At 39.6% G+C, this 20,109-nt stretch overlaps 2 protein-coding genes across 13 annotated transcripts in view; both read right to left on the reverse strand.

Annotated features, from left to right (window-relative positions):
- The window catches only part of LOC129397422 (ATP synthase subunit a-like), a 903,826-nt gene that overhangs the window by 764,344 nt on the left and 119,373 nt on the right, over positions 1-20,109 (reverse strand). Inside the window, exon 3 of one of the 12 annotated variants that reach the window (XR_010111624.1) lies at positions 8,065-8,874. The exons of the other annotated variants lie outside the window; for them this stretch is intronic. The gene's annotated coding sequence lies outside the window, so the exon portion shown is untranslated. Of the gene's footprint in view, positions 1-8,064; positions 8,875-20,109 lie in introns of those variants that run through there. 12 annotated transcript variants of the gene reach the window in all.
- On the reverse strand, positions 71-5,996 carry LOC100967833 (tyrosine-protein phosphatase non-receptor type 11-like). Its single transcript, XM_024928445.4, is given in 2 exon segments — positions 71-4,729; positions 5,022-5,996. Coding segments are annotated over 2 exon segments (1,797 nt in total). The 5' UTR covers positions 5,868-5,996; the 3' UTR covers positions 71-3,778.

Here is a 20,109-nt window from a genome sequence, read left to right on the forward strand (position 1 = left end):
TTGACTGCAATTGTCAGCACATATTCCAACTTAGTTACTTTTGTATAATAACCTCTGAGAGGGGTGGGGATTAAATAAGTATTCTATAAAGATAAACAAAGATAAATAATGATTCTATAATCTATCATATGATTAAATATACATGATAGATTATAGAATAATAATTGCATACAGCTTAAAATTCAATTTATTCACTTGTAATTCAAATGAGACTGGCCTCACTGGGCTTCCCTCGTCTCCTCCCAAATGTGCCTTGAAGTCAGACCTGATATTGATATAGGAGCTAGAAAGAAATTATTTAGGAAGTTAGTTAGTGAGGGTAAGAGAATCCTTGGTAAGATTTCCTTCTAATAAAAAGCAGCCCCAAAATCATTTCTTTTCTAACAAAAAGCAGCCTGAAAAATCAAGCTGCAAGCACAGATAAGCAAGTGAAAAGCTTCCATAGGTAAATGCTGGCAGCTGTACCAATAGGAAAAGGCTACCTGGGGGCTAGGCATGTTCAGTATAGCAGCTCCATTTTCCCTTTTGTCAACCACATGTACAGTAAGGAACAGACAACATGGCGCTGGCCAGGTAGAAAACCCATCTGCATAATAAAAGATTAGGGTGGGGTGACCAGCTTCTTCACACACTATGTAAATGCCACACCTGGTCCAACCAATCTTTGGGCCCTATGTAAATCAGACACCGCCTCCTCAAGCTCATCTATAAAACCTCATGCATTTGACCATAAAACCAGAAGACCCACTTTGGAACCCCTCTCTCTCTCTGCAGGAGAGAGAGTTATTCTCTTTTCTTTTTTTCACCTATTAAACCTCCACCTTTTTTTTTTTTTTTTTTTTTTTGAGTCGAAATCTTGCTCTTGTGTCCCAGGCTGGAGTGCAATGGCACAATCTTGGCTCACTGCAACCTTCACCTCTTGGGTTCAAGCGATTCTCCTGCCTCAGCCTCCCGAGTAGCTGGGATTACAGGCGCCTGCCATCACCCCCGGCTAATTTTTGTATTTTTAGTACAGACGGGGTTTCACCATGTTGGCCAGGCTGGTCTCAAACTCCTGACCTCAGGTATTCTGCCTGCCTCAGCCTCCCAAAGTGCTGGGATTACAGGCGTGAGCCACCGAGCCCGGCCAAACCTCCACTCTTAAACTCACTTCCTGTGTGTCCACATCCTCGATTTCCCTGCCAGGAGACAACGAACTTCAGGTATCCCAGACAAGGATGCAGTTTCAATATGTCCTATCTAAACACATACACACACACACACACCACTCCAAAAATAGAAGTCACTTTGGTTGAAGTGTCTATGTGGAAATGAAAAAGCGAGTTTTAACTACCTAGGAAGACATCAGAAATGCTCTGCTTTAAACTGCTCTTCCTTTGCCCCTAATTTCCTCTCCCACTTCAGTTGCTTAAAACTCTTCTCCACATCTGTAGCCAACTCACTGCTATCAGAACTACCTTCCCCAACCTCTCAATCCACTTTCATTAAATGAAGCAATGTAGTAGATACTTAACTTCCCCAGTTTGTATCCTCACTCACCATCCACCTCAGCAAATAAAAGTGCGCCTTCAGGGTCCACCCTTCTTAGAATGCAAGGGGAGATTTTGAACAACAGATGCTTTGTTGCAGATACGGAAACTTGACCTTCACTCACCCTCAAACACACTCACCCTCTTCTGCTCACCTATAGAACAATCAAAAATTAGGGGCAAAGGAAGAGCAGTTTATTGGTATTAGTTGATTAGCACCCAGCTCTTCCCTCCTGGGGAATTAGGGAAGCCAAGGAAATGACTTAGCACTACTCTGTTTGGCCTCAGGTTTGGTTTGTCATCTAATTTTTTTTCATCTGCAAACCTTGTCTGCATTTGACACCAATGATATTGTCCACAAATATCTATTGTAATGATCACTTCTTTTTTTTTTTCACGGCCAAGATGCCACAGCATTTTATTACCGTTACAAAAGTCAACCAATGCTATTTTAACTGAAATATACTGAATGATGATTCAACATATGAGCAAAAGAGGGATGTCTTTGGAGAAGGCACTTAAGGTAGAACATTAGAAAATCTTACCGGTTGGCTAAAACAAAAATGAGCTCTTTCAACCTGGCTGGAGGCCTGTTAGGGCTGTTTCTTCTCACTGTGGCCTGACTGAAAACCAGTGGCATTAAGAAAACGTCACATTCCCAAGTCTAGAGGTGGCCCAGTGGGGTGGTGCTGCTTTCAAAAGCCCTGTGTCCCTAAACACATCCATTCTCACAGGATCAGTTTCCCCAAGTGCTGGTTCCAGAAATAGGCTCAGGGCTAGCAGAAATCATTCAGGAAGCTTCTTGAAGGACCTCTCCTTATTTCTTAGTCTGACTTTCAGCTTGTCCCAACTACTGTAAGCGGCTTTGGCTTCCCAAGGTCACTAGCACTTCTATTTTTGCTAATATCCTTGGTTTTCCATGGCACTGGTTGTGACCATCTGTTAGACTAGTGGCCCCCCAATTAACTGCACCTCCACTTCACACCCTTTTCTTGAATCTGGGCTGGGCTCGTGACTTGTTTAATAAGTAGAGGCATACTCCAGCTCTCTTCTGTTTAGAAAAAATAATCATCATCGTCATCATCAATAGAGGGCAGTAGAAGGGATGCTGCAACAATTCTGGACTTAAGTCTTCAGAAGGCCTGGCCCCTTCTGCTTTTGAGCTCTTGAGAGCTCTGAACTGCATGTGAGAGGTCTAGTTACCCTGCCAGTCAGGCCACTGAAAGAGACTACACAGAGAAGGAGAGACTCAGGACTGCAGGCCAAGAGAGAACCCCAGCCAACCCAGTCTCTCCGTCAACCTGCTGACCACATTGAGTGGCCACCTGCAGGCTGGCAGAAGAACGGCCCAGCTGAGCCCCGCTCAGATTGAAGAACAGTTGGGGGTGGGATTGTTTTAAGCCACTAAACTTTTGGGGTAAGTTTGTGAGCAACATTTGACAACCAAAAACACTGGTCATTCATAGGTGCCTTTTTTCTAAGTACAAGACAATTACTCAAATGCAAAGAAAATATGGTAAATGTTTTCCCACCACAACCTTCTCAGTCAACAGCTGGACTGTAATTGGTCATCAGCTGAAAAAAAAAAAAAAAGCCACACCTCTTATCTTAATTCATAAATATCCATGATTCTTTTTCTATGACTCCTTAATGCTAATGCAAAGGTAGACCAGTAAGCTTCTGGCAGTCTCAGGCACTGGCTTAATTCTCATTTAGCCAAAAGTAGAAGCCATCAAAATGAATTAGCCACTACTGGATACATGATGGTAAATGAGATTGTTCTCACTTTTCTAGGATGTTGTTACTTAATTTTCCCAAATCATTTCTTCTTACCTTGCCCCACAATGAAAAAAAAATTAAACTGGTTAAGGTTATAAAAAGAAAAAAAAATAAAACAAAAACCTATAACTAGAATTTGAATCCCCATAATCTGCAAAATATAGCACACAATTTAACTGCTTCCTCAATTTAAAACAAAATTCTATAAAATACAACGTTGTCTACATTGTAGAGATGATTTCTTCTTATCTGAGGAAATGAGTAATTGGGAAGCAGGTATTGTTGAGTTAAAATACAGTGGTTTTTAAATGATTTCAAATTTTGCTTATCAAAAGGTAGTCAACCACAATGCAAGCCTTCCAAATCCAAATTCTGTCTTCACATAAACTTTATTGCGTCTGCTCTTGATCTTTTTAGGGAGAGGGTGAAAGTCCACATCTATTTCTGTGCTGAAGTTTTGGCAGGTTTTCTCATCTTAAATGTTTCTGCTGTTGCATCAGGCCCACGTTTTCATAGACTCTGGCACTCTCTTCTCTCATTTCTGCACAGGGTGGCATTGGAGTATAAGGCAGGAGGGGGCTCTGATCCCCACTCGTCTGGTCCACTAGAGAATACTTAATATTTGTATATTCGTGCCCTTTGCTCTTGCTTTTCTGCTCTTCTTCAATCCTGCGCTGTAGTGTTTCAATATGATGCTGGACCACCGTATAGATAAATCGGTACTGTGCTTCTGTCTGGACCATCTCTGACCTCTGAGACCGCACCATCTGGATGGTTTTGGGAACGTCAATTTCGCAGTCAACACCTTTCTCTCTGATGATGTCAATAAGAATATCAATCACAATGAACGTCCCTGTCTGGCCAATGCCAGCACTGCAGTGCACCACGACCAGCCCTGCATCCATGATGCTCTCCTGCTTATGGTGCACTTCGTCCAGGAAGTGCAGCATGCCCTTGGGGTCGCAGGGCACTCCGTGGTACAGCCAGGTCCACAAGTGGTATTGCCAGACCATTCTCTCCATATTCCCTTGTCCAATCTTTGAAAGTTTAAGTTTTCTTAGCTTATAGTCATGAGTGGTGCTTTCTTTGACGTTCCTAACATGCACGATGCCATATTCTTTTAGAGCATACTCATCAGGCCAGTATTTGACACGTTTACTCTTTCCTCTCTCCACTTCTTTCGTTGTCATGACAATCACCTGGGAGTTTTCTTGGAACACTATCCTCCAAAAGTCGTTCACAGTGTTTTGCAGGCAGCCTTGTGTGGCAATGTAACTCTTTTTGGGCTTCAAATTGTTGCACTTGGTTTCAAATTCAGGCACGATAATATCTGCATTGATGTAATCTGAAACAGCCTCACTGGGATCACCATTGTGTAGGACAACCCTATGATCAAAGGGCAGGATGTTTTGTTTTTATATCTTTTTTTTTTTTTTTTTTGAGACGGAGTCTCACTCAGTCGCCCAGGCTGGAGTGCAGTGGTGATCTTGGCTCACTGCAACCACTGACTCCCGGGTTCACACCATTCTCCTGCCTCAGCCTCCCTAGTAGCTGGGATTACAAGGGTGTGCCACCACGCCCGGCTAATTTTTGTATTTTTAGTAGAGAGGGGGTTTCACCGTGTTGGCCAGGGTGGTCTCGATCTCCTGACCTTGTGATCCGCCCGCCTTGGCCTCCCAAAGTGCTGGGATTACAAGGCGTGAGCTACCGCACCCAGCCTTTATATCTATTTTTGGTTTTGTTTTCTTGCCTTCGACCCTCTTTTTGGCTGTAGAGAAGTTTGCACTCCTGTTGTTGCAGTGTCTCAAATTCTTCCCAAAAGCCTTGTCTGACTTTATCTGTGGTCTCAGCTAATTTGCTTAGTTCTCGAACTCTGCTTTCTATTTCAGCAGCATTTGTACAAGTCGTGTTAAGGGGCTGCTTGAGTTGTAGTACTGTACCCAGTGTTTCCACCATAGGATTCTTCTTCTAATGTTCCACAAGATCTGTCAAAGCATCAAACCGTTCTCCTCCACCAACATCGTATTTCAGTTCCTGACAGTGAATCATGACATGAGTCACTTTAGACTTGCCGTCATTGCTCTCTCCTTTGTCATCACCGGTGCACACGGAGAGAACAAAATCTCCAGGGTGGCTCTGGCTCTCTCGTACAAGAAAGCTACTATGTTTTCCTTTTTCAGTTAACAATTTCTCTGCTTCTTTTCCAGAGAGGTGTCCATGAAACCACCTTTGAGAAGTAGGATCTGCACAGTTCAGAGGATTTTTAAGCTCAATAACATCTCCATTCTTCTCTTTTAATTGCCCATGATGTTCCATGTAATACTGGACCAACTCAGCCAAAGTGGCAAACTTCTCCCCTCCATACAGGTCATAGCAATCACCAGTGTTCTGAATCTTGGTGTGGGTGACAGTTCCATTTCTTCTAACAGAAAGTGTGATGTCTCCAGGGTTACTTTTACTAGGCCTTGCCGAAAAACTGCCATCAACTCCTCTTGTCAACAGTAGGTTTTCTGCCTCCACACCAGTGATATTTGGGTGAAACCATTTCCGTGATGTCATGTTCCTCCTGCCCTCTGGCTCCGCGATGGACCTGCTCCTTGCTCAGGGTCTGCTGGGCTCAGTCACATCGGGCTGGCCCAAGGGAGGCCTGCTCAGCACTGGCCGTGGGGCAGAGCCAGCCGGCCATGCACGGACCCCACTCCAGGCCTGGGGATCCTGGAGACTGTGCAGCTGCCCCCTGGCCCGGCTAGCTCCTCCTCCACCCCCCAATGATCACTTCTTTATATCCATGTTTTCAGTACAATTCACAAATAATATTTGTTCCCTTTTTACAAATGGCAAAATTCAAAATTTCAACATAGTCTTTCCCAACTGCATTTCTGTGGCAGTTGTTTTCTTCCAAAACACCCTAGGAAATCTTAGCTGCAAATGCTTATTACCTAGGAAAGTTTCTCTCAGCTATGCATTATCTATATTGTGAGGCTGTGTTTTTCTTTTCTGTTGTACTACATCCCATATCCACCACAATCTGTGTCAGTGGAAAGATTTTTATTCCACTCTTGCTTTGGTAGAATTATCAGGTTGCATTCATACAGAACAAAAAATATTTTCTCTCCTTGATCAGTTAAAATCTCTATCAAATATTATATTTACTAAGATTAAATAATCAACAGAAGTAATTACCTAGGAGTTTTCCCTTTAGCTATTTCATTCACTTTTTCCTGGGATACTGAGGCCATGGAAATAACCAATATTTTTGTGGTGAAAAACAGGGAAGGCTCCTTCTAGCAGTCCAAATCAATCATTCCAAATATCTAGGTTTCCTCAATTTGCCACAATGCAAAGATCCACACAAAAGCACCTAAATCATACATGTAAATATTGACATTTATCACCCCAAATATAAAATAACTGATAGAGCTCTTAGCCTAATTATCTTCTAGTTATTGACCTAAAGCTAATAGGCAGTGGTCAGAAATTCTCAAACCTGAGTATTTTGCTGGAATTTCAGAGGAACTAATAGTTTAAGATGAATTCTTTTAATTTTGAAAGTTATCAGTTTATGCCAAGAGTCACAATAGCTGTGGATGTCCAAACTCCTGGACCCATACTCTCAGGCACTCTTTAAAGCTGAACACTCTTGATATGGTTTGGCTGTGTCCCCACCCAAATCTCATCTTGAACTGTAGCTCCCATAATTCCCACGTGTTGTGGGAGGGACCTGGTGGGAGATAATTAAATCATGGAGGTGGTTCCTCCATACTGTTCTTGTGGTAGTGAATAAGCCTCACAGGATCTGATGGTTTTATAAGGGGTTTCTGCTTTCACTTGGCTCTCATTCCCTCTTGCCTGCCACCATGTAAGACATGCTTTTCACCTTCCACTGTGATTGTGAAGCCTCCCCAGCCATGTGGAACTGTGAGTCCGTTAAACCTCTTTTTTCTTAATTAATTACTCAATCTCGGGTATGTCTTTATTAGCTGCATGAAAATGGACTAATACAACTCTACCCCTTAGTACCCAAACAAAACACACTACCAGTCAGAGGCCCATTTGATTTTTCTGTTATTTAACCCTGTCCTAGAGATAGCTTAAATTAGTTATGTCTCTGAATACCACTCCACTTCTACAACCCCTACCCCCATGTTTTCTCACTGTCCAGTCTTTCACGTTCTTCAATCATTCAACATTTATATTTTCTTTTTACAAAGTACTTGAGGTTTTATATGACTGTCAAAATCTGTCTCTGTTTGTTTGTACTGCTATAACAAAACACTAAGATTGGGTAATTTATAAATAATAAAAATGTATTTCTCATAGTTGGATGTTGGGAAGTCCAAGATCAAGGTGCAGGTAGATTCAGTGTCTGGTGAGAGCTGTGCTCTTGCCTCCAAGATGGTGCCTGCATGTTACTGCATCTTCACATGGCAAAAGGTGGGAGGGCAAAAGGGATGAATGCGTGTACTTACAGGGCAGAAGAGATAGAAAAACGCCAGGCAGCTTTCTGAAGTCTCCTTTATAATGGCATTAATGCCATTCATGAGGACAGAGCCCTCCTGGCCTAATTATAATAACTCCCAAAGCCCTCACCTCTTAACACCATCACCTTGGGGTTTAAGTTCCAACATATGAATTTTGGAGGGATATATATATTTAAACCATAGCAGAATCAAATGAATTGTTTTTTTAATTTACATGCTTTTGAAATGCCTTTGAACATCATTTACAAACATGGCTCAAACAGGAGATATTCTAACAGATACTGAAGAATTTCAGTAGTTCCTGATTTGGCTACTTTTAGCTCTTAAATTATCAAGCCATACAGTTTTTCCTATCAAAGAGTTTTCCTGCCAAAACAGTGTGATTCTAACTCACCCAGAATAAAGTCCTTAAGTATTAAAGGATCATTCAATTTACATAAATACAAATATGTGCTTAAGCAGAATACAGTAGCATAAAATGTGCAGCTTGTGGTGAAGTTTGAGGCTGATTTGCTGCATGAACACAGTTCTTTGTCCCAAATCTTTTCTGTTAATGTCAATGTCAATGTCAGTTTTGACTATAGAAGGGTCATTAAAGTGTACTGTATCAGCTAGTTTTGATGGGTAGACATGTCAGAACAGTAGTAACATATTCTACTCATCTGCCCAGCAGCTTTTTTCCTCAGAAGTCTTAAAGAGAGCAGGTTCATGAATAAAAATATGTTCCAAAACTTTATCCTTTCCCAAGGGGCTAACACACCTGGCCCAAAGAAGACTAAGAATTCTATCCATGTAGATTTGTATATATTCAAGTTTCTACAGCTAAGCACAAGCCTGTTTGGAGCTTGAAGAAATCAAATAGTAAATATTTTCTGAATTGCTTTTATTGTTTTGTGTTTCTATTAAGAATTGGCATTTGAATTAGATTAGTTAATAACATATGCTAATTTTTGTCCAGTCTGATCACACCAGCATTAATAAAACTGTAAGTCAAGGTAGATATTTTCAGGCTGTAGAACACGTTGTTTCAGTCTGTCTTCAGGTCATTTCTGCATAAGATGGCAGGTGCAATCACAGCAAACAGTCTACAATAGAAAAGAAGAACCGGAACTTGTTTTTCCTTAACAGGAAAAATCTCTTTTCTCATTTCTTCAGCTTACATAAAAATATTTTATTTCTATTTTCATAACATGTATTGCTTAATTATAAAAGCAATATCATCATCTAAGATTTAGAAAAATACAGAGGAAATATTTTTTAAAGGAAGAAATATGATCTATGGTCCCACTACTGAAATAACCAAGGTCTTTGAAGCCAGACAGACCTGCGTTGAAATTCTGACTCTGTCTCTCATGCAGTAGATGTGTGACTTTAGGGAAATTACAGTCTTCTCTGCGTTTTATTTTCCTCACATGCAAAAATAAATTGCCACCAATTTTTATGTATTATTATTAAAGAAGCAAAACAAGCCTGATTCTTCTATGTATTAAAACCAGTTACTCTTCATTTGTATGTCTTGGCAACATAATGTAATATAATAATTCTTAGGAGAAAATGGACTCCCTAGTGCAAACCCTCATGCAACACCACTCTTTAACCCTTCAACTGTCAGTGTGGTTGATGGGAGGAGGGCAATAAATGGGGAAGACTGGCAAAAGAAGATCCTAGAAACCTTAGGCTCCAAACATTTCAGGTTCTTCTGTTCTTCAGGAGAGGATGTCCTCTTTGAAGTACCTAGTGGAAAATCACCATGACTGTAGCTCAAGTTCCATCAAAGAGACGGTTCCTTTTAGCTGGGGTAAAGCAGTTTATTTTATGGGAGCTCTAATGTGTTAAGGGACAGGTGCTCTATCCAAGGCTACAGAGGGAGCAAACCACTGTTAGGAATTTTAATGTCTAAACCCACTTGTCTAGTTTCCACTTCAAGAGACAGTCCCAACCACAGCAATTACTGCATCACCTCCAAAAAAACAGATTCTTAAAATCTATTGCACTCATTACATTTGCATGTTTAATTCCTTCCAATACACAACTGACATGGCTTCAAAGTGTTTGCCTGTGATTTTCAACTTCAAAATGATCTGAAAGTATTCACCCAGCAAATCAGTTTCTGACAGTGTGATTTTCTGGCTTGCCCAGAACAATCTCATTGTGCTCCTGTGAGTATTAAATGTGATAAGGCCCTTAAAGTGCTTAGCCAAGAGCCTACAGTATAGTGGGAACTGAATGCATAGTAAGAACTCAATCTGTATTAGGTAGGAAGTGTCTGTACTTTAACATATTGTCTTATGCACACTCATCTATTTACAAACAAAAATTCTAGTGTATATGCAATTGGTTGGTACATTGAATATACAGGTTGGTTTTCTGGGGGTTCGTCATGGTGTTTTACTTTGTTTTTACATTAGGGAAAATGGCATAGCCCTTTAAAACATCTTTTAAAATATTTTTAAAGTCTACCTAATAATCCATAAATGGAAAGGTAACAGTTTTTTAACAGTGTCTTTATTACTTGAAGACTTGGGTAGTTTGGGATTTTTTACATAAATAAAACTATGGTGAACATTTGTTTTAAGAATAATCTTTATTTGCAAATTTATTGCTCTATCTCTGATTATTTTCTTTCAATTTCTACATTAGTATATTTAACTTGCAAGATTTTCTAAAAACCAAACATTGCTGAAGAAAAACAAAATGCAAATGGATGTAACATATTCTTTGGAAGACTATATAACTTGTTTTCTATCAACTCAATAAATTTCCAACTGAAAAATAACTATCTCAAAATTAATTTCATTTCATGGGATAAGAGACATGCTCAATTTAATAAGATGTTTGTTCAAGCAAGATGATGACTTTATGTGCCACTAATTTAAATTAGAATAAACTTTATGCAACAAAAACATTGCAACTGGTATTTCTGTCTGGCATCCTAGACGATGAGATATTTTGTCAATTTATTTGGAGAAAGGGTCAGGTCAAGGTAGCATTTCTCTTAAGACTGAATACTTAGTTTCTCATGCATTTATGGTATTATGCTAGCTGATAGCAGATTAAAAACTAAGCTTAAAAAGTCCACAGTTGCAAGCCTGTGTCAGCAAGCAGGCTCTAGAATCCATCTGTAACTGTGCTTCTTCTCACCCATATATCCTCCTGCTGATCTCCATCCAGATACAACAGAAATTTGTGATCCTACCTCCCATGTGACATCTCAGCCACAGCCCCAGTCTAAAAAGGGAAAGAAAAGACTAATTTTCAGGCATTGCTTAGAAGAAAATGTTTTAAAAGCTTGTCAGAATTTAAATTATGTATTCTTTGAATAATGCCAAAGTCCATAATGCAACTGTAAAAATAACCATTTATCCAGAAAAAATTTTAAGTTATGTCATATGTAACCTAAAGAATACTAATTTAATTTAAATGTTCATGAATACAGGATAAAGATGATAATGCTGATGTAGTTGTTTGTCAGTTTGTGCCAAAATACAGTTACAAAAAGAAAATAACTAAATATAATCTCTGTGAAAAATAGTTCATTGTCTTCCAAGCTCTGTGAAGACAAAGGCACCTCTACTAATTTCAAAGAGGTTTTAGATTTGGTCATAAATTAGTATGAACAGAATTTTCTATTTCACTACATTATGTTTGGCAATGTGCCAAAATAATCTAGACTGAGAGATTTCACTATAAATCAGGACAGGACACCAAAAACAGAAATAGCTCACTCAAATATACATACATTAAAATACATAAATTTTCCACCAAATATTTATTGAGAACCTACTATGTGTGCCTAACAATATGGTTGACATTAAGGTTCCAGGGAGCTTAAATATATTGTAACAGTAAATTATTTCACTATTAATATCATAAATTTGAGCACTGTAGCTTGCAGTGATACATCTGTCTAATTGGATCAGTTTTAGATGAATAGCTTTCAGATAACTTTATTTTTATGTGTGTTTAAAAATTTTTATTTAATTGACAAATAATAATTGTACATATTCATGGGATACAAAACGATATCTTGATACATACAAGGTACAGTGATCAGAAGACTTAAATAAGCATTCTTCAGTAATTTACTAGGAAACTTAATTCAGATTATGGCCTTAATGACTGAAGTTATGTTTTAGAACATCTAATCTCAGCACCTTTGTCCACCTGAGGAAACTTCCAACTATTTCAAGTCTTTGACCATGATTACGGTCAAGGAGAATTTCAAGGGGATAAATGTAAAACAAAACAAAAGGGGACTTTTGATACCATTTTTAAAAATGAACTTATCAGAAGCAATTTGTAATTTGTGAAGGCAGTGGCTAAGTTTATTTAGAGAATACAAAGCAGATTAAGCAAAATTTTCCTTTTTGCAAAAATCAGGATTTTTCATTACCTGGCTTACAGTCACACATCACCAGAGTGTGGTACAGTACACAGAATATAGCAAAGAAGAAAACAAAGATGTGGCCCTTACTCTGAAGAAGTTTTCAATCTATTAAGACAGATGAAGTTGTAGAAAGGGCACAAGCTTGGAAAAGTAGCCAAAGAAGGGTCATTCAACTTTAAAGAATGGATAATATTCGCAGAGGCAAAAAGAGAAAGCTGAGAACAACCAGGTAAGAGAAATAGCATGAGAAGTATTTTAGGATGATGATGAACAAGGCAAGTTCAGGGATGCTGAGGGGACCAATCTGACTTAATATGGGTGTGAGGGGTGAGGGCGAGGAGGGGGTACATTTGTCAAGAGATTGCTTCATTCTGGAAGGAAAAGAGGCAGAAGGGAGTAAATGAGAATTTACGGCATGTTTGAATATATATGTGTGGGAGTGGATATACGGATGGGTAATCTGAACTTAAGGCTCCTGCTCCACAGACTGTCACATGAATAATGATATCCTCAATGGTATTTCAAAGCACAATATTCAAGCTCCTACTGTCATGCAATATTTTTTCCACAAAATTTGTTGAGCCACCTGAATGTTTATTAAATACTGACATGGACAAGCTTATAACCAAACTAAACAAGTCCAGTATCTTTCTTCCAGACAGCCCACCCCATACTACCATTCTGTAATATCCCAGAATCCTAGTATCTAAGACCAACAGTCTGTGCCTCTTATCTCTGGAGACAGAATTCAGATGTCTTATTTAAAGCTAGAAGGTGACACAGTCCCTATCAGAAACCTGTTCATCCTATTGAGGGGCTGTCCACTGTCAGTACTACCAAAACTTGAAGTATCAGTTCACAACTGAAATCTGGACTTACCAATAATGTCATCTTTTCATCACTCTGCCCCTCATCCCATCAAAAACCTCCACCATGCAGTCAGGAGACCACCCCTCTGCCTCTATCCCAGAGCTATACTGAAACAAGGGTGTCAAATTGCACTAGAATTTTTAGGGTTTACTTAAATAGCTTCTTCTCAGGCTTCAAGCCTGCCAGTTACTTGCCTGGGTTGGGGCAGATTTTATTGACTGTCAATTTATAAACTTCAACCCACTTTACATCTCTGACCACTGGATGAGGCACAGGGCAATCCCACTCCTCAACTGTTATTTTTAACTACATTGTAACTTCAGAAGATTTGTTGACTTCCCTGAAACCAGGAATTGCCCACAATCCCATGTCTACTCTGGCAGTATCAACAATATTTAATTTCAGAGATAAGAGTTTACAGTTTTGATTTTTCCTCTCCACTTCTTCATAGCCACCAAAGGGACCTGAGCTCCTCGTGGAAAGTTACCCACTCTTTTCCACGTGCCCTTCAGTACCACATCTCAACACTTTCATTTTTAAAAACTAAATTCCACCGGGCGTGGTGACTCACACCTGTAATCCCAGCACTTTGGGAGGCCAAGGCAGGCGGATCACGAGGTCAGGAGATCAAGACCATCCTGGCTAACACGGTGAAACTCCATCTCTATGAAAAATAAAAAAAATTAGCTGGGCATGGTGGTGGGCGCAGGAGAATCGCTTGAACCCAGGAGGCAGAGGTTGCAGTGGGCCAAGACCGCGCCACTGCACTCCAGCCTGGGTGACAGTGCGAGACTCCATCTCAAAAAATAATAATAATAATTAAATTAAATTCCACATTCCCAGATACTTGTCATAGATTAGGAAGAGATCATTTCAACTAGTACCTAGAAAGGAAGAGAAAAGAGAGACAGGCACAGAGACTATTGAAGTCTTAGACTGTTATTACATTGGTTCTCTTCTACCATGTTAACTGTGTTTCAACAAGTAGGTTTAAGGCTAAATGCAGCTAATTTAGTGATTATAAAAATAATCTATAATTGACTGGAGCAATAACATGGTGAATAAAAACATTTATTGTAGCTTCATTAAAAACTGGCATTTATCTCTCGTTTTTCCAAATGGTGTTTGAATAGAAATGATATATTTTTAAGTAATTTATTCCTCAAGTTTAATATGTGGATTTTTATGATGATAAAGCATTATAAAATGTTAAGTAGTTATTTGCTAATCTTCTCAGGGCTGTCACATGAATAATGGTATCCTCAATGGCATTTCAAAGCACAATATTCAAGCTCCTACTGTCATTCAATAATGTCACTTCTCAGGCTGTGACAAATTAAGAAATATGATGCAAATATGTTTTCCAAGATTAAAACAAAAGAATGCAATTGAAAGAGTGTAGGAAAATTGGCATGTCTTCATGTCTTAAACAGAATCATAATACTGTCTGCTCAAAATCCAAAATAAAGATAAAAATGGAAATTTAGAATGGTACACTGAGATATTCAATATAAGTTGAATGTAACAGCCTACAAGTCACCAAGACTTCACCAATTCTACGACATCTAAACATCTAAGCTTAATATCAAAATAGCAAGTGACTTAATATTCAGAAAGGAACAGGCACATTTAGGCCACTTTAGTCCCTTCAGTACAAACTGAATACAGCTGTGGATAAAGAGTCTCAATTGTTTCCAGTTTCTGAGAACACATTAGGCCACTTAATAAAACATCCTGGTATATTATTTGCTTTTTTTATTAGCCAAACAAGATAGACTGATTGATTGAGTCACTCACAGGTATTCATTCCTTCAACAAATATTTATTAAAGGATTATCATGTCAGACACCAGGCTAGAGGATTTTCCCACATCACTTAATTGAAATTCAACAAGTATTCTGTTATAATGAGGATTAAATGAGTTAATATTTGTACAGCGTTTAAAACAGTGTGTGGCACATAGTAAGTGCTATATGAATGTTTGTTAAATAAATTATGTTGAAGAGTCGGTTGTAATATGATCTTTGTACAAGATTTTGATTGTTCTATTTCTTGTCTCTTAAAAGTTTCTTTCTTTCTTTTTTTTTTTTTTTTTTTGGAGACGAAGTCTCGTTCTGTTGCCCAGGTTGGAGTGCAGTGGCACAATCTCAGCTCACTGCAAGCTCCGCCTCCCAGGTTCACTCAATTCTCCTGCCTCAGCCTCCTGAGTAGCTGGTACCACAGGCACCCGCCACCACGCCCGGTTAATTTGCGTGCGTGTGCGTGTGTGTGTGTGTGTGTGTGTGTGTTTAGTAGAGATGGGGTATCACTGTGTTAGCCAGCATGGTCTTGATCTCCTGACCTCGTGATCCGCCCGCCTTGGCCCCCCAAAGTGCTCGGATTACAGGCGCGAGCCACCGCGCCCTGTCAAAGGTTTCTATAGGCATAAAAGAACAGCAGGGTCCTAAGATACCAGCCAGGAAGCTAGGCACAGGAAACAACTAAGTCAATATATGCCCATATAAAAATCACCTGATGGTAAATTTCTCTGGAAAAATTCTATAGGACTGACATAATAGTTTTTATATCACTTTTAAAATTTGTTTTATTTTTTTTGAGACAGAGTCTAGTAATCTCACCCAGGCTGGAATGTAGTAGTATGATCTTGGCTCACTGCAACCTCCACCTCCTGGGTTCAAGCAGTTCTGGTGCCTCAGCCTCCCAAGTAGCTGGGATTACAGACGCACACAACCACGCCCGGCTAATTTTTTGTATTTTAGTAGAGACTGGGTTTCACCATTTTGCCCAGGCTGGTCTTGAACTCCTGAGCTCAGACAATCCACCCACCTCGGCCTCCCAAAGTGCTAGAATTCCAGGCATGAGCCACCCTGCCTGACCTAAAATATTTATTTAGCATGTACTTATGAAGTAGTATACACCAGGTTCTATTCTAACTGCTTTACATATAATAACTCATCTAATTCTCAGGCTAACTCTATGATACTACCATTACTCCACTTTATGGATGAGGAAACTGAGGCACACAGAAGCTCACTAACTTGCCAAAGTCATATAGATAATAAGTGGTAGGGCCTACATTCCTACCCAAGTACCCAAGTAGTCTGGCTCCGGAGCTCAAGTTCGTAAACACTAAGTGAACATGTCGGCATATGAAGGGGTCAGCATTTATAAGAACCCTCACAGCCTCTGTCTCCCTGAGTCAGCATTGTTCTGTGTGCATCAATTTACTTGTCATGTAACCCCATGATCACAGATTTTACTTTATGAAAAGAGATGGTCAAAGGACACTTTTGAAATATTCCTAAACCATACAAAAAGTCTAAAAGGAAAACTGAGGTGACAGATTATAGTTCAGGACTTAAATCAGTTTCAAATTTGACATGATCATAATTAATCACTTTTGTGTTCACACGTATTTTGCAAGAAGACTTAGAATCCATCATGTACTGACAAAGAATGAAGTAAGCGTACCTAGACCCTCCTCAATTGAATAGAGGACATTCCAACTCCTTTGCCCTGGCCCCTGCCCACTGCCCTAAGTTAATTCACTATAAATAAGGACGTCTAAGCAAACCACAGATCACAAGGAGTAGTAACTACCAACAAACATGAAACACTACTTTTCCATACTAGATAAATTGCAACAATTGTGGTAGAATAGCTTTGAAAGTTGTATTGAATTTAGAAATCTGGCTTTAGGAAGTACAGCAGAGGAAGCCAACTTTTCTGAAATAACCAATAATGCAGAAACACTTTAAATGGTATTGAATGCTCCCCAGTTTCCTGAAGACCAAATAGATATTTCAGCAATTTATCAAGAACAATTAATCCTAGAAAACTGCCAATAATTCCTCTGTCTCAGAAAGAACGACCCATCTCTGCATTCTCGCCTTCCAAGAGCATGGCAGAGTTTGTTTCTCAGTTCTTCCCACAATTCAACTCTGATAAGTGAAATAAGGAAGGAGCTAAAAAGAGTGAAGAAATTTTTCTAAAATGTTTACAACCACAGAACCTGCCAACTGTTGCTTCCCCATTAGCTGAGTATGTTTTGGGCCACTGAAGCTCGGGTGTCAGCTCCTGGCTTGACGACGATTCCGTAAACAAAGAGACTTCAATATGTTTTATGCTCAAAATGCTCAAAACAGACACAGAGGCTCACAGGCCTGATGCCTGAGCCTCCCGCAAATGCTCAGCCAAACCACTCTATCAATCACGATTATTTGGTGCCCCCCTCTGGCCTTACTGCAGCAATTTCATTTAGCTTTCCTAAGAAACTGAAAAGAATTCTGAACGAAAGTCCAGGGTGCAATCACAAAAATCTGCCTGCAAGAGAAATCTAGTTTTGTCTGCACTTATAATAATTATTTCAATTCTCAAAGGCAGAGGAAAATTTTGCAGGGCTGACTGCATGTTAAAAGCATAGTGATAAGAATGTTATATCACCATAACGTTCTTAAGGTGATATAATTTTGCTTTATGTATTTTTAAACATCCCCCAAGGAGATAGACAGCTCTATCAGTTCCTCACAGTTAAGATAACTAGGCTACCTGGGCTCTGCTCAGAAGAATAAGTCAGTTTACTCTGGAGAAATAATTCTGTGAAACTCAGACAGAGTTAGAACATCATGCAGTTGAAAACTGTATCAAAAACTCAGGCTAAACAATATTACTTATTAAGGTCATATAATACATATATGAGTTATTCACTAGCTCTTACCCAAGTTCCCTGGGTAAGCAAACTACAGAGACAAGAGTTTGTGTCCAGTTCCAGAGAGCTTCCAGGCTCCCAAAATGAGTTTTGTCTCCAAATCCAAGGCCTCCTTCACTGTGCGCCTCCCCCTCACTGGCTCCCCCGACCCCCTACCCCCCAACCCCCACCGGGACTGAGGTGACCATGCTCCTTCTGCTGGGTCAACATTGTCTGATCTGTTTTGGGGACAGCACATACAAGACTTTCCAGCCATGTTATGAAAGGGCTAGGCAAGGGGACGAGGCACCTCACACCCACATTACTGAGAGCGAGTGGAGTAGTACAAGTGGCAGAGATAGGCCCTATGGGGTTTCCAGAGCAGCTCTGAGGGTGCCAGATCCTAACAGGGCAAGATGACAAGGGGAAGTCAAGCTGTGAAGGCAAGAGGGAGAGGAGCCAAGGAGGTTCCTGTGGGTCAGAGGAAAGTGACTGTGGAGGAAGTCTTTGTCCAGGGCTTTGGGTGTTGGCGTCAGCTCCTCACGCAGCAGGTATAAGACAGATGGAAGGCACATAGGAACATTCGTAACTCTTCTAACTCTTCTAACATCCCTAACTCTTCCTTTCTTGCCCCTTTCTTCAGAGTTTGGAAACTCAGAGACCTCCAGGATTGGAACATGCAACTGATTCTTATTTGAAAGTGGTGAAAAACAAAACTGAAAAAGTCGGTGAGGAAAAAAGATCAACTAAAATTCAGCTTTGGGATAAGGACGAATTTAGCACCTTTTCTGGAAATCTCTGAAGCAATTACATTTGTACCCAGTAAATATTCTCATTTGGAAAAAAACTGCTCAAGAAAGAGAGTAATAAAAATAACCACAATGAGGGCTCTCATTAATACTGGATCTTATGGAAACCAATTGTTCAGTCCCTCAACAAAAGACCAGATGGGCAGGAAGCTAAATATACACCATGCACTAAACATTATGAGTATCATAGTTTACAAGTCAAAGGGGGCTCTATTGAAGATAGTTCTATTTTCCCTCTATATTATCTGCTAGACAATACCTGATAACATTATCCAAGTAAATGACAACTTGATAAATAGTAATTTCCAATGGTGAACAGAGGTGACATTTCCTCATTACAAAAATATTTTCTTTGGCAGATGAGATTAACTGAATAAGAAATCCACTGACACTGAAATCACAGAGCCAAATTCCCTATCACAGCACTTATCACATTGTGTTAGGGTTGTTTGTTAAATATCTTTACTTACTTTCCTATATGCTATAATATTTGCTTTTTTCTCCCCAGTGCTTTTCAAGGGGCTTGACATACAACAGGCACTCAAATAATGTTTTTTTTTTTTAATTTCAATTGAATGTCCCTTTTAAGGGCATTTGCTCACTGATTTAATAAGGGAACAGTAGCCTGAAAGTACAGGTTCTGATCTTTCACAGGTAGGTAAATTTTTTAAATGAATGAGGGTCTGATCTGAAAAATACTGAGGAATTTTACATCAAATGTTTTAGCGCTGTTTCATAAGAAGATAGGAATTCTGGCTCAAGTGGGTGGCTATCAGTTTCTAATCAGTGATCCTATTTTAGCACCCTCAAAGAGGAACAAAATAAATTACCTTCTATTTGTGAAATGAAAAAGTAAAAATGTAAAGCAATTTAAACTGAGAATACCTATATAAAGGAAAAAAATTGTGAGTCTCAATCTTAGGTTTTAAAAAGGATTTCAAAACAGCTTTCCAATACTTCTAAGACTCCCATGAAAAAGATGAGATTAGAATATGAAGTAACAAGTTCCTCCAAAGTATACACATGAAAGTTGGCACAGAAACACCATTTATTTGGGCAATGACTGAAACAGTTGGCCCATTTAATCAGACAAGTGGTTTGAGTTCATCTTGTTTCCACCTGCACAGAAGTACAGCACAACAGGACAGACAAGCCCCCAGCAGGGAGGTCGAAAGAATGCTTTATCCTATCTGATTCAGTGATCCTCTTCTGACGTTATGTCCATACTGAAGGGGATAATAATGCATCAGATGATTTCAGGTAACTTATCTCCTCCCCTCCTTCTTACCTAGCAAGTAACATAACTCACCTGTCTCACGTGCAGAGGAGAAGCACAGCCTTGAATCACAAGTAGGCCTGGGAGCAGCCCTAGCAATGCCTCTTGGGGCAAGCTTGTCCCATTCAAAAAGCACATCTTTCCAAAAGACCAACAGCCCCTCAATGCAGAGACCAGAAATTCCAATAGCATTCTCCTATCTAAGACATATGCCTACAGGAGCACAGATATTTTTAGGAATAATAACAACTATAAAATCATGTTTGATTTGATTCTATTTTTTGGCTTCCT

This window comes from Pan paniscus, chromosome 2 (genome assembly GCF_029289425.2).
Source record: "Pan paniscus chromosome 2, NHGRI_mPanPan1-v2.0_pri, whole genome shotgun sequence".
Lineage (NCBI taxonomy): Eukaryota > Metazoa > Chordata > Mammalia > Primates > Hominidae > Pan > Pan paniscus.